The sequence below is a fragment of the Capra hircus genome, chromosome 23 (genome assembly GCF_001704415.2).
Source record: "Capra hircus breed San Clemente chromosome 23, ASM170441v1, whole genome shotgun sequence".
Taxonomy (NCBI): domain Eukaryota; kingdom Metazoa; phylum Chordata; class Mammalia; order Artiodactyla; family Bovidae; genus Capra; species Capra hircus.
In genome coordinates this window covers 17,900,833-17,913,490 of record NC_030830.1, presented here as the reverse complement: position 1 = coordinate 17,913,490, position 12,658 = coordinate 17,900,833, and the positions used below count along the sequence as shown (strand labels likewise).

The following is a 12,658-nucleotide window of genomic DNA, read 5'->3' as shown; positions in this document are numbered from 1 at the left end:
ACTTGGTTTGAATTTAATTCTGTTTATAATTGAATCAATTAAATGCTTTTGAGGAGGGGAATGACTTGCCTAATTAATGCTTTACAGAGATCCTCTGGCTGCCTTCTAGGAAACGGTCTCTAGGGAAATGAGTGGAGGCAGGGAGACCAGATTGAGGCTGTTAGAAACTCATTGCCAAAGATGCTGGTGGTGTGGACTAGGATCGAGGCAGAAGAAATGGTGAGAAGCAGTTAGATGCAGTCTCTGGAGGCAGAGCTAGGCAGACATGGCAGGGAGATTATGGACTGTGCAGGAGAGAGAAGAATCTTGGGATGGGACCTAGATTTTGGCGTTAGCAACTAAATGAATCAGGAAGTACGTTCCACAGAGCTCTCCGAATTTCATCCATGGTGTGTTGTCATACTTGTCTTTGCCACCTTACTGTTTTCCATCGTGGAGATACTGTTGGACATTTCCACCAGCAATGTCTGAAGGTTCCAATTTTCTGCATCCTTGCATTTGTTGTTTCCTATTTTGTTTTTGTTTTATTATATTCATCTTACTGGGTTTGAAGTGGATTTGGTTTGCATTTTCCTAATGATTAATGGGGCTTCCCAGGTGGCTCGCTGGTAAAGAATCTGCCTACCAATCCAGGAGACCCAGATTTGATCCCCGGGTTGGGAAGATCCCTTGGAGAAGGCAGTGGCAACCCATTCCAGTATTCTCGCCTGGGAAATCCCACGGACAGAGGGGTCTGGTGGGCTATAGTTCACGGGGTTGCAAGAGAGTCGGACTTCACTGACAACTAAACAGTGATTAATGATGGTGATCATCTTTTCATTGCATTATCAGTCATTTTTATATCTTCTTTGAAAAAATATTTATTCAAGTCCTGCTAATTTTTCAATTGAATTGTCTTTTATTGTTGAGTTTATATATTCTAGATACTAGATCTTTATCAGAGCTGTGCTTTGCAAATAGTTTCTCCCGTTCTGAGGCTGTTTTTTTGCTTTCTTGACAGTGTCCTTTTGCCGCACAGAAGTTTTCAATATATATGAAGTCCACTTTATCTACTTTTTCTTTTGCTGCTTATGCTTTTGATGTTATATCTCTAAGAAGCCATTGCCAACTCTGAGGTTGTGAAGATTTATCCTTATGTTCCCTTCTAAGAATTTTACTGTTTTAGCTCCTACATTTAGATCTGTGACCTATTTTTTAGGAACAGACAGAATTTTTTTTATTACTCATTACCAACATTTTTGCTTATTATTTGTTGAAATTCTTTTCCTCACCCATAAAAAGCAAGGAAAAACTTCCTTTAAAGTTTCTCTTTTTCATCAGTATTCATCCAAACAAGTTTCAATAAAGGGTGATAAATCTGCATTTCCCTTTATGTATATCTAGTTTGGAGAATACAACTATGAACAAAAACTAGAAGAAAATAAAAATTAAATCCATTATTTAATGATGACTCTATGAAGGCATGAGGCACAAATTCTCGGGTAAATTTTAATCGTGACTTCTCTAAGACAGGTCATTCAGAAATGAAAGGCAAGTGACATTCCCTTTAGTACACAATTTGTAAATGTGGAAATAGGAATCGTCGTCATGATTATTTTCTGTTTCTGTCAATAACAGTGGCTCTAAAAACAGTCTGATGATTCATAAAACTCAGTAAGCAAGTCTAACTTTATAAACGTGTAAGTAGATGGCACTGAAGCGGTGGGTTTGACGTGGACAAGCACGCTGTCTGCCTTTAATCTTCTGGGTACCTTGGCTTTTAACGCTTTGAGATCTGTGACCTATTTTTATCTATTTTAATTTTTGTAAATAGTGTGAACCTAGGGATCCAAATTCATTCTTTAGAATGTAGCTATCCAGTTGTCCCAGGACAATTTGTTAAAAGACTATTCTTTCCCCCACTGAATGGTATTGGCATCCTTGTCAAAAATAAGTTGATCATGGATACATTGGTTTATTTCTAGACTCTGAATTCTATTCCACTGGTCTGTGTGTCTATCCTTACGCTAGTACAACTCTTGCCTTGATTACTTTTGCTTTGTGGAGAGTTTTGAAGTGTGAATCCTCCAACTTTATTCTTTTTAAAGATTGTTTTGGCTATTCTGGGTCCCTTGCAATTCTGTATCAATTTTGGAATCACTGTCAATTTCCACAGAGAAAGTACTGAAATTCTGATAGAAATTTCATTAAATCTGTGGACCAGTTTCAGGAGTTTTTCCATTTTACCAGTATTGAAGTCTTTCAATCCATAAACATCAATTTTTTTAGTTCATTTAAATCTTCTCTCATTTCTTTCAGCAATGTTTTTTTTACTTTTTGAGTATAAATCTTACATTTCTTTTGCTAAATTTATTCCTAAATGTATTCTTTTTATGCTACTGTAAATGAAATTAGTTTAATTTTTGGTTTGTTTGTTGCAAGTCTGTAGTATATGTGTATTGATCTTGTACCCCAAAACTTTGCTAAACTCATTTATTAGTTCAAACAGTTTTTTAGCGATTCCTTACAATTTCTATATAAGAGGATTATGCCATCTGTGAATATGGTCTGATTTCTTCTCTTATAACCTAGATGCCTTTTAAATTATTTTCTTTATTTATTTTTAGCTGTGCTGGGTCTTCGTTGCTACATGAGCTTTTCTGTAGTTGTGGTTAGTGGGGGCTACTCTCTGGTTGTGTTGTGCGGGGTGCTCATTGTAGTGGCTTCTCTTGTTGTACAGCACGGGCTCTAGGGTGCTCAGGCTTCAGTACTTGCGGCTCCCAGACTCTAGAACAGAGTTGTATCACACAGGCGTAGTTGCTCCACGACATGTGGGATCTTCCCTGATCAGGGATAAAACCTGTGTCTCCTTCACTGGCAGGCAGATTCTTTACCACTGCCTTCTAAAGGAAGACCCTGCCTTTTATTTCGTTTTCTTACCTACATGCCCTGTCTAGAACCTCTAATAGGATATTGAATAGAAGTGGCAAGAGTGGAATACCTTTGTCTTGTTCTTGATCTTAGGGGGAAAACATACGTTTTAAAATTCTTTCTAAGCCTGTCTCCAATTCCATGCTCGCAAGGTTTTTACTTTTATCTAATACTAAATGATTTTAGAACCATCAGTTCAGTTAGTTCAGTCACTCAGTCGTGTCCAACTCTTTGCGACCCCATGAATTGCAGCACACCAGGCCTCCCTGTCCATCACCATCTCCCAGAGTTCACTCAGACTCACGTCCATCGAGTCGGTGATGCCATCCAGCCTCTGTCGTCCCCTTTTCCTCCTGCCCCTAATCCCTCCCAGCATCAGAGTCTTTTCCAATGTACTGGAGTTTCAGCTTTAGCATCATTCCTTCCAAAGAACACCCAGGGCGGCTTTTTAAAAAAGCATATCCTGAGTGATATCCATAACATACCCTAACACCTCACTTTGGAATTTTATAGCTGTTGTACATGGCCACCTATAGCTAGTCTTCAGTATAACATTGTTATACACCCTCTTAGAGAATTAGTCACCATACATTTGGCCAAATATAGGCCATCCCAGAAAAGAGGAAACAAGAGAAACCTTTATTTCTTCCAATGGACTATGGGCACTTAAGGGAGTAACATTTTGGTGAGGGATACAAACTTTTTTCTCAGTCATAGGTGAAATGCCTGTGTTACCTAGCATTTTCCCTGCTGTGGAAAAAAATGCATCAAGATTGCCTACCTTAAATAAAGGTTTATATTCAGCTAACATGTAGAAACACATGTGGGGTACTTATTGAGAGTTATTAGGCAGTGTAACTGTTTCTGCTGGGAAACCCAGAAAATGTCTGCTTGTGTGAATGGCCATGTTTCAAGTGTGCCTTCCTCACTGTTGCCCAGATAGGCTCCCTGATTGATACCCAAAGCAAGCACCTTGGCCACTTTCCTTTTTTGGGTTTTGGAAAACATTACACCAGATGAATTAATCTGGACACCTGCTAGCCAGATGAAACTGGGCTTCCGTCCAGTTTTCCAGATAGCCCTGTTACAGTTGCTGCAGGTTTTGGTAGCTTGCTCTTTGAAAGGACTGGGATGCTTCTGAGTGGGACCAGTGTGTGTGGTTGGTGGAGGGTCACAAGAAGTTTCATTGTCATTTTCTTTGTAATAATATTAGTTACAGAGAATGGGAATTTGGTCAAATACAAAAAGTGTGCCTTGTGAATACTGTGGATAAAATGTGTTCTTATTAGGGAGGGAAGCAATATTAGACTACCTGCATCCTAGACCGCAAGAGTGTACAGTGTCTTTGCTTTCAAGTTATAGCATAGGTCTAGAGCAGATGGTGGGTGACTTCATACCGTGTGCCTGGACCTAGCAAGATATTGACATGGAAACTTGCGAGAGTAGGTACAAGGGAGGAGGACAAAATCGCACCATTTTTAAGTCAAGAGGAGAGAGTGTAACAAATACCTAGGATAACCTGTAATTCGGACAAAGGAAACAACTTGAAAAAATATACTAAGCGGGACTATTCCTTAGAACTGTTATATAAAACTTTCTTATATCCACTGGCTATCAGGACTTAGCAGTGACATTGTGTGTGCTTTTGGCTTTCTCTACACAACTTAGTGTAAAACAGAGTGTTTAGAGAGCCTGAGACTAAACTCCTTTTGTAGGGGAGAGGGACCAGCACCTGAGTTGGGACTGAGGGTCATTGACTTCCAGTCACCAACCCAAGGAGGAAGATGGCATGGAGATTCCAAGGAAGCCAGTCCCCAGCCCCACCTCCTGCCACCATGCACACGCTGTGGCCATCTCTTTTGTCCATGTATTGTTTATAACAATCTGAAATTTAAACTCAGATTTATTTGTCTTCTACTCTGCATTAATTGCTTTATAAAAGACAGTGAAATAAACCAAAAACAAGCAAAAGAAGATAAGATTTTATTCTAAGACTTTGTGAAAGAGCTTTTCCACAGTTTGCAGCTCTTACTCCTCCATGTCCTAGATGTATGGGCTACTAGAAAATTGAAGAAATTTTCTGTGCTTAAGGACAGCCTTAAAGTAAGGGACAAAACTATTAGGCTGGCCAAAAAGTTTGTCCAGTGTTAAGTAAAAATAAAAAACACATTTTTTTTTAAATTTTCACCAAGAACTTTATTGAGTAATGTATTGAATGAACAAACCTTTTTGCCAACCCAATATAAGTCAGGCCCAGAGAGAAATCACTTGTTTTCAGAAGCAACTAAAAGTGACAGATTAGAAAGAAAGAAAAGGGCCTAGAGAAGGAAAAGAGGTGAATAAAGGCAGACATGGTTGGCTCATAAATAAACAAGAAACTCTGTGCCCTGATGGCAAACATCTTAACCATCCCCAATGAGAGCCTGGAGTTGACTGTGTGATAGCTATGGAATGGAGCAGACCTAGTTTCTCAATATCTAAATATCAGATGAGATAAGGAAGAGAGTCCATGGGTGTAAGTGATCCTATTTTGTAAAACAAAGGGAGCTAAAGAAAAATTGGATCGAAATAGGATCCTTTTTTCCCCATCATTTCTTTCCTAACTTATGTCTCATATCACCCCAAAGCCATTTCATTGTTGACTCATACAGGGATTCAACAAGTATTTTACACACACACACACACACACACACACAACACGTTTATTAGCACTTACTGTGTACAAGATGCTAATATCTTCTGTGTTAAAGATATTACAAACTAGTGTATGTCATGGTTCCTAAACCTTAGAAATTTACAGTCATACTAGGTAGAGGGAACTGTCATAAATGAAGCAGTTGTGGAATAATGTGTAACACTGGCATTACTCTGTGGGAGGTGATCACCTTGCCTGGCTGCCTGCAGGATGTGTCACTACTTTTTGGCCCTCTTATCTGACAAGAGCACTTTAGACCTTTCTCTTACCCCTTCCAAATAGGAGGCAAGATAGAATAAAACTACTTGGTAGGCCTTCCCAGCTCCTTCCTGCCACCAATCTTTTCTTATTTTATACCATATTTCTAGAATGTTCTCTCCATCCACCTTCCGTATCAACTAACTATTGTTCTTCAGATCCTAGCAAAAAATGGAAACTTTATTATGGGGGCCCTTCCTCATCTTCAGACATGTGCATATGCCTTTATCATTCACTCTCATAGCCTGGTATACCTCCCATGATTTCATTCCACAGACATCGCACATTCATTTGAGTGGTATTTTGATTCAAAGTCATCCACCCTCCTGAGAAGTTGAAGTTATATCTGGTTTTGGTCTCTGCCATTGCTCCATGTTATGTGTTTATGAATATTTATTTAATGTTCATGTTGCCCACATGAGGGATTAATGAAAGCAGATATACCATATACACTGTCCAGATATTTGGGATGGAGTCAAGCCAGCACAGGAATTGTGCTCATTTTTGGAAGACATGTTAACAGGTGAATAGTAAGTGAGGCCCTCCGAAGGCAGGTAGAATTCCAGCATAGGAGCAGAGCAAGGACATCAGAGACAGGAGTGGCGGCATGAACAGGTGTTTGAAGGAATAGGAGAGAAACTGGACAATGTCTGTTCACCAAGATTCAAGGGATCTGCATGGTGCTGCAAGCCAGATGTGAGGCAGAGGTCATGATGGCCAGAAAGAAGGAAAGAGCTGACCCTGGAGAGCACCCCAGCACTGCAGTATTAAGAGGGCTTTCTGATTCCAAAGCTAGCCTTCATAGAAAGCAAGTTGCCTGAAATAGTTGAAGTCTACTACCCCACCCCATTCATTGCAGGTATGCTTCTTACTCTTGTTCAAATGGATTCAGTCATTCTTAAAAAACTTTTTATTTAGTATTGGAGTATTCCTGATTAACAACGTCATGATATTTACAGGTGCACAGCAAAGTGACAGCCATGTGTGTGTGTGAGAGAGAGAATGTGTGTGAGTGTGTGTGTGCATGCTCAGTCGAGTCTGATTCTTTGTGGCCCAATGGCCTGTAGCTCACGAGGCTCCTCTGTCCATTGGATTTTCCAGGCAAGAATACTGGAGTAGCTTGCCAGTACTGGAGTACTCCAGGGGATCCTCTTAATCCTGGGTTTGAACCTGCATCTCTTACATCTCCTGCATTGGTAGGCAGATTCTATACCACCGCACCACCTGGGAGTATCCTAAAATGGATTCAGTCTTTAGTGTCCATTCTGCTTTGACATTTTTCACCTGGGCATCCTATCCAAGCCAAGCCTCAGAATGGCCCTGTATCCCTCCTTACTTAATTCCCTGCTCTGTCTTCCTGGTCCAGGACTTTGGATTTATACACTGTGGCTTCCATTGTTTGGGGCTTTCTTTTGATAGTAGTGCTCAGGATTCATCTTCTGGATGTTTGGATACAAGTCCTATTGTGATTCTCAGTCTTCACTCCCCATGGTTCTGGTGTCCTCTTTTGCTTTGGTAAGAAATTGTCCTCTAGCCTCTCTAGCTTATATCTGGATAACTAAAAAACAAATTGTTTCTCCATTTACAACACTGTCACAATGGCACCCCCCTCCAGTACTCTTGCCTGGAGAATCCCATGGACGGAGGAGCCTGGTAGGCTGCAGTCCATGGGGTCGCTAAGAGTTGGCACAACTGAGCGACTTCACTTTCACTTTTCACTTTCATGCATTGGAGAAGGAAATGGCAACCCACTCCAGTGTTCTTGCCTGGAGAATCCCAGGGATGGGGGAGCCTGGTGGGCTGCCGTCTATGGGGTCACACAGAGTCGGACCCGACTGAAGCGACTTAGTAGCAGCAGCAGTAGTACAGCAAATGTGGGTTTTCAACACCAAGCAGTTCTCCAGTTCTCTGTGGACACCAAGATCCTACCTAATTCAATTTTGATAACAGCTACTTAGACACCAATCAAAATAGTGGGTGCCCAAGGTACCCAGACTTCTGTTTATTTTCAGAACTCAGGGTCCCCATGGTCCCTCCTCAAATTTGATAATTTGCTAGGCTGACTCCCAGAACTCAGGAAAATTGTTTACCTACTGTTAACGGTTTATATACTAAAGGATGCATCTGAGGAACAGCCAAACAGAAAAGATGCATAGGGCAAGCTATGTGGGAAGGGATGCAGGGCTTACATGCCCTCTCTGGGTGCACCATTCCCAGAAACTCTGTGTGTTTACCATCCCAGAAATCCTCAGAACCCCACTGTTAGGGTTTTTACAGAGATTTTTATTGTGTAGGCATTACTGATTAATTCACTAACCATTGATGAATAACTAAATCTCGAGCCCCTCTCCCCTCCCCAGATGTGGGATGGCACAGCTGAAAATTCCAACCTTCTAATCAAGTCTTGGTCTTTTGGCAACCAACCCCCATCCTGAAGCTATCTAGAGCCCCTAGCCCCAAGTCATCTCATTTGTATACCACAAAGACACCTTGGTCACTCCAGAGATCCTGAAGGTCTTAGAAGCTCTTCTGTCTGGAACCAAGGAAAAAGACCAAATATTATAATAAAAGATTCTCCTCTCTTCCCTATCACTCAAGAAATTAACAAGGGTTTTAGGAGCTCTGTGCCATTTTAAGAAATATGTATTTTGTCTCTACCAAATATGTTGCAATAACAGTGAAAAGAATGGAGAACACATAGAAATTCAGACACGCCTATGCTCTCAGGAGCTTAGAGTTAAATAACTAACCTTCCCCTCACCATCCCTTGTCAAATCTCCAGGCAGCATTTTCAGTATGACATAGTATATCAGAGAAGATACAGGAAGTAAAGCCAATTCAAGTTGAAAGGCTAATTAGTCAAGCAGGTATGAAGGGGAATGTCCATGAGGGCAAACAGTGAACAACTAAGCGCTGGCATCTGAGGTGTCACTCGGTTTGCTCAGAAGCGGGTGCATGTCTGCATTTAGCCCAGTCTTGCACTTCTGCTTGGCCGAAAATGAGGTAGAAAATCAGGCCTAATACGCCCACAGCAGCTGAAAGTAAGAAGACATTTCTCCAACCAAGCTCTGGATCCTGGAGGCAGGAAACCACAAGTTATCAACAGTCTCCTTGTTCTTGTCCATCCTGCTGCAGAAAGGCTCTGGCACCATGTTCCACTGACCTCACCCCCAACTCTGCCCTAAGTTATATATTCCTGGTTGTTCCTAGAATTTCTGGTGCCCAGGCCTTTCCCTCTGCTGGAATGTTACTCCCCTCAGGTAGCCATTTATCTCACCCATGTGCTTGTTTCCCATTCTTGCTTACTTCCCATTCTTCCCATTCTTACTTTTTCAGCCACCCCATTTAAAACTGTAACCCCACCCCACCTTATATGCCCTACTGTCCTCTCCTGCCTTACTTTTTCTCTTAGCACTTACCATCATTCAGTATATCATGTTTTTGTTTAGCTTATTTTCTGTTGTTTTTTTTTTTCCCTACCATATCAGCCTTACAAGGGCAGAGACTTTTGTTTTATTCATTTAAACATTGCATGGCTCATTCCAATATTCATTGCATACTTGTTGAATGAATAAGTGAGTAACAAGGGAAAGAAGGGCAATTTGAGAATTTCTATTTTAAACAGCCATTTTCTGACAGTGTCTTAGGGGCTGGAAGAGAACTGAAGCTTCAAACAAAGAAAGGACTTCATGTCAAAAAAAATACACTTTCTTTGTTATTCTCTATTCATTTTCCTGGCTTACTGGTAGAAACCGCGAGAAACTTAAAGAATGATTATCATGTGAATGTCATATACATATTTCTCACAAAAAGTCTGTACTGTCTGAGTCATATGAAGTTGTCATCAGATGAATTTGTTTATTCTGACAACTTTAAATGCACCTCCCAGGACAGAAGGTTGTATGAGTGTAAAAACACTATGTAAGCAATACTGGGCAGAGGAATTGCTATAGTAACCACTGGTGAACATATGTGCAAAGCGCAGATTGTGCTTTCACTCTGTCATCTACTCAGCATCTTGCTCATTTGTTCTATAAATATTTGTTGGGTTCCTACATAGGATAACCAACTCTTTCCGGATGCCTGGAACTTTCAAGGTTTTAGCATTAAAAGCTTCACATCCCAGGAAAGCCCTCGGCCCCAGGCAAATCAGAATGTTGGCTATTCTATACTTTACAATAAATGCTGTGATTATTCCTAGAAAAATTGATGATTAGCATGAGAAACTCATCTTCTAACAACTCATAAGGCATAAACTCATACAATGGAGCATTCTCCTTCACTTCATACCCTGAACATGTGGTGATTTCTCTGCATGAAATGAGCCTAGGGTGAGAATGAGAGGCTGGGTGACCTTTCTAGGTGACTCTTGTGATTATCATCATCATCAGACCATTTTACCTTACCTGACTGATCAAAAATCCATTGACCGTGGGAGAGATGGCTCCTGCCAGGTAAGAAAAGATCTGTGATAGTGCCCTGAGTAAGGCACTGTACCTGGAGAAAGCAATATTCCTGTGTAAGCACAGAGTTCATATCAACTGATCTGTTGCAACTCTGTGTTTATCTGGGGATTCCTGGGGCTGTGCTGGTCCTTAGTCAAACCTGAGTGAAATGTACTGACTAGTGATACATATAATCCAGTGCCAGGATCTGGGATTTCCAGGGGGGGTATAAACTGTACTAACTTGTCAACATTCTTTATACCAAATGCACAAATTGATGGTTGGCACCTACTTTATATGTTCTCTTGGCTTCTGCTAAGAAGCCTTGTTTTTAGGTATAAAAGATCTCTCATTGGATGAGACATTGGCTCCCCTAAGACCAAGGTATCTCCCATGTAATTTGGTGGTTCATTACCTGAAGATGAAGTGTGTCCTGTTGACTGTGAACGGTCCTTGGATGGTCCCTGGGAGCTACATTTGGAAGTCTCACTCATCTCTGATATTTCCTATATCAGAGGTAAATGTTTCTCCTGCTATCCTCTACCTATATTAAAGGCTTACATAAGCATACCCTCTGAAGTTTATGAGTCCTTTCAGTGACCCAGTCCCGTGTAACTGCTGCATTCCCCAACAGAAAGAGATTGGCATGAGTCTCCCACAGTTGAACCGTGAGTGCAGCCACTGACTCCTGTTTTCATCTGGAAAAACTAATTTAATAGTGGTTGACGAGCTTTGGGTCCCTTCCTGGAGTTATTTGGATGAGGAGTGGTGCTGAAATTTCCTATGACCCATAGTACATGTCACATTTTACTTGTGTGTGTCAGAGCAGATTACTGGATATGAACTGAACTTCTGTGAGGATCAGGCAAAGGGGTCCCTACCGAGGAGCAATATCCATGAAGTTGACAAGGGCTCCTGATTGGGCGAAGCTTTTGATGGCAGAAGATATTGTCAAGAAGGCTATAGTGGTGCTGAAGCTGGATCTAACCCAGAAAACAGATGTGAAGAGCACAGCTGGGAGGATAACCCCTGGGGCAAGAGAACAAAGAGTGAATAGGAAGCTTCCCTGAGCATCCCACATCCACCCCCATATCCACCTCAGTTCTTACCTATAGCAGTGAAGAGTTTCCTGATGGTATTGAGTCTGAGGATTTTTCTGGAGAGGAGAAAATCTGCCAGTAGACCTCCAGGGACAAGACAGATACAGGCAGAAGCAAACGGCAGGGCTGACAGTATCCCACTCTGAGAACCAGAACTGAGGTGAAGCGCATGCCTCACTACAGCCACCGTGACATAGATTGATCCCTGGGTGGATTGTCTACATCTATAGCTTTTCTTGTATATACATAGCACTTTTAATAAAAACTGAAGTTACTGGAATGAGCCAATATAATTTTAGTGTCTGAGGAAAAATATACATTAAGTTCAGCTTGGAAAAAAATGGACTAATGTTGTCATATGTAAGGATCTTGCGGAAATAGATATTAAAAAGAACAAAAGCTAAGTAGAAAAATAATCAAAGGGTATGAAAGACAAGTTACTGGAAAAAAAAGAAGTGATTCCTAAACGTATTAAAAGGTAACCAACCTCATAATAGCAAAATTACTGTGAGATAACATTTTGTCAAATTGGCAAGAGTGCAACAGTTTTTTGACATGATCTGTGGTGATGCCAAGGGGAATCAGGCACTTCCAAATATCAATGCCCCATGGAAAGCAATTTGTTGATAAATATAAAAGTTTATAGAGGAGGGAGATCAAGATGGTGGAGTAAGAGAATGCAAAGCTCACCTCCCTATGAACACATCAAGAATACAACTACATGTGGAAAAATTCTCACTGAAAACAAACTGGAGACTGGCAGAAAGACTGCTATCCAACCAACACTGTAAGAAAGATCCACACAGAATTGGGTAGAAATGAAGAGAAGTGATCGGATCAGGACTTGCATCCTTAGGAGTGTACACAGAAGAGGGAGAATTACATAGGTTCGGAGATGCTCCCTGGGGAGTGAGTGGTGAGAACCACATACTGACTGCTACACCCTGGGGTCTGACGCCAATAGGACAATTCCCCTTAGCTGATATTTTGAAAAATAGTGGGATTGATAACCGGACTATTAAAAAAAGAAGAAAAAGAGACACCTAGACTCCACTTAGGAAGAGAATGCACACACTTGCTTACTCCCAAAAAAAGGCAGAAGCAGATTGAAACTGACAAGGACTCTGGCTGGTTTCCCACCACTGGGTAACACACACATCAACCTGAGCAGAGCACCTGCTGCAGCCCCTCTTGCTCCCAATGCAGCTCCACACTGGGGAGAGGGCTGCCATGCCTGAGAAGAGTATGCA

At 41.2% G+C, this 12,658-nt stretch overlaps 2 protein-coding genes across 5 annotated transcripts in view; one reads left to right on the top strand and one right to left on the bottom strand.

The window, feature by feature from the left end:
• Window positions 1-10,878, top strand: part of SLC17A1 (solute carrier family 17 member 1) — a 52,156-nt gene extending 41,278 nt beyond the window's left edge. Inside the window, exon 13 of one of the 2 annotated variants that reach the window (XM_018039242.1) lies at window positions 10,632-10,878. The gene's annotated coding sequence lies outside the window, so the exon portion shown is untranslated. Of the gene's footprint in view, window positions 1-10,628 lie in introns of both variants that reach the window. The other variant, XM_005696767.2, reaches the window with a different exon arrangement.
• The window catches only part of SLC17A4 (solute carrier family 17 member 4), a 38,348-nt gene continuing 33,358 nt past the window's right edge, over window positions 7,669-12,658 (bottom strand). For all 3 annotated transcript variants that reach the window (XM_018039241.1, XM_013974094.2, XM_013974096.2), the window contains 4 exons: window positions 11,418-11,550; window positions 11,190-11,337; window positions 10,270-10,360; window positions 7,669-8,938 (listed from right to left, as the gene is read on the bottom strand). In XM_018039241.1, coding sequence (XP_017894730.1) covers window positions 8,792-8,938; window positions 10,270-10,360; window positions 11,190-11,337; window positions 11,418-11,550 — 519 coding nt within the window. In that variant the 3' untranslated portion in view covers window positions 7,669-8,791. The remainder of the gene's footprint in view (window positions 8,939-10,269; window positions 10,361-11,189; window positions 11,338-11,417; window positions 11,551-12,658) is intronic.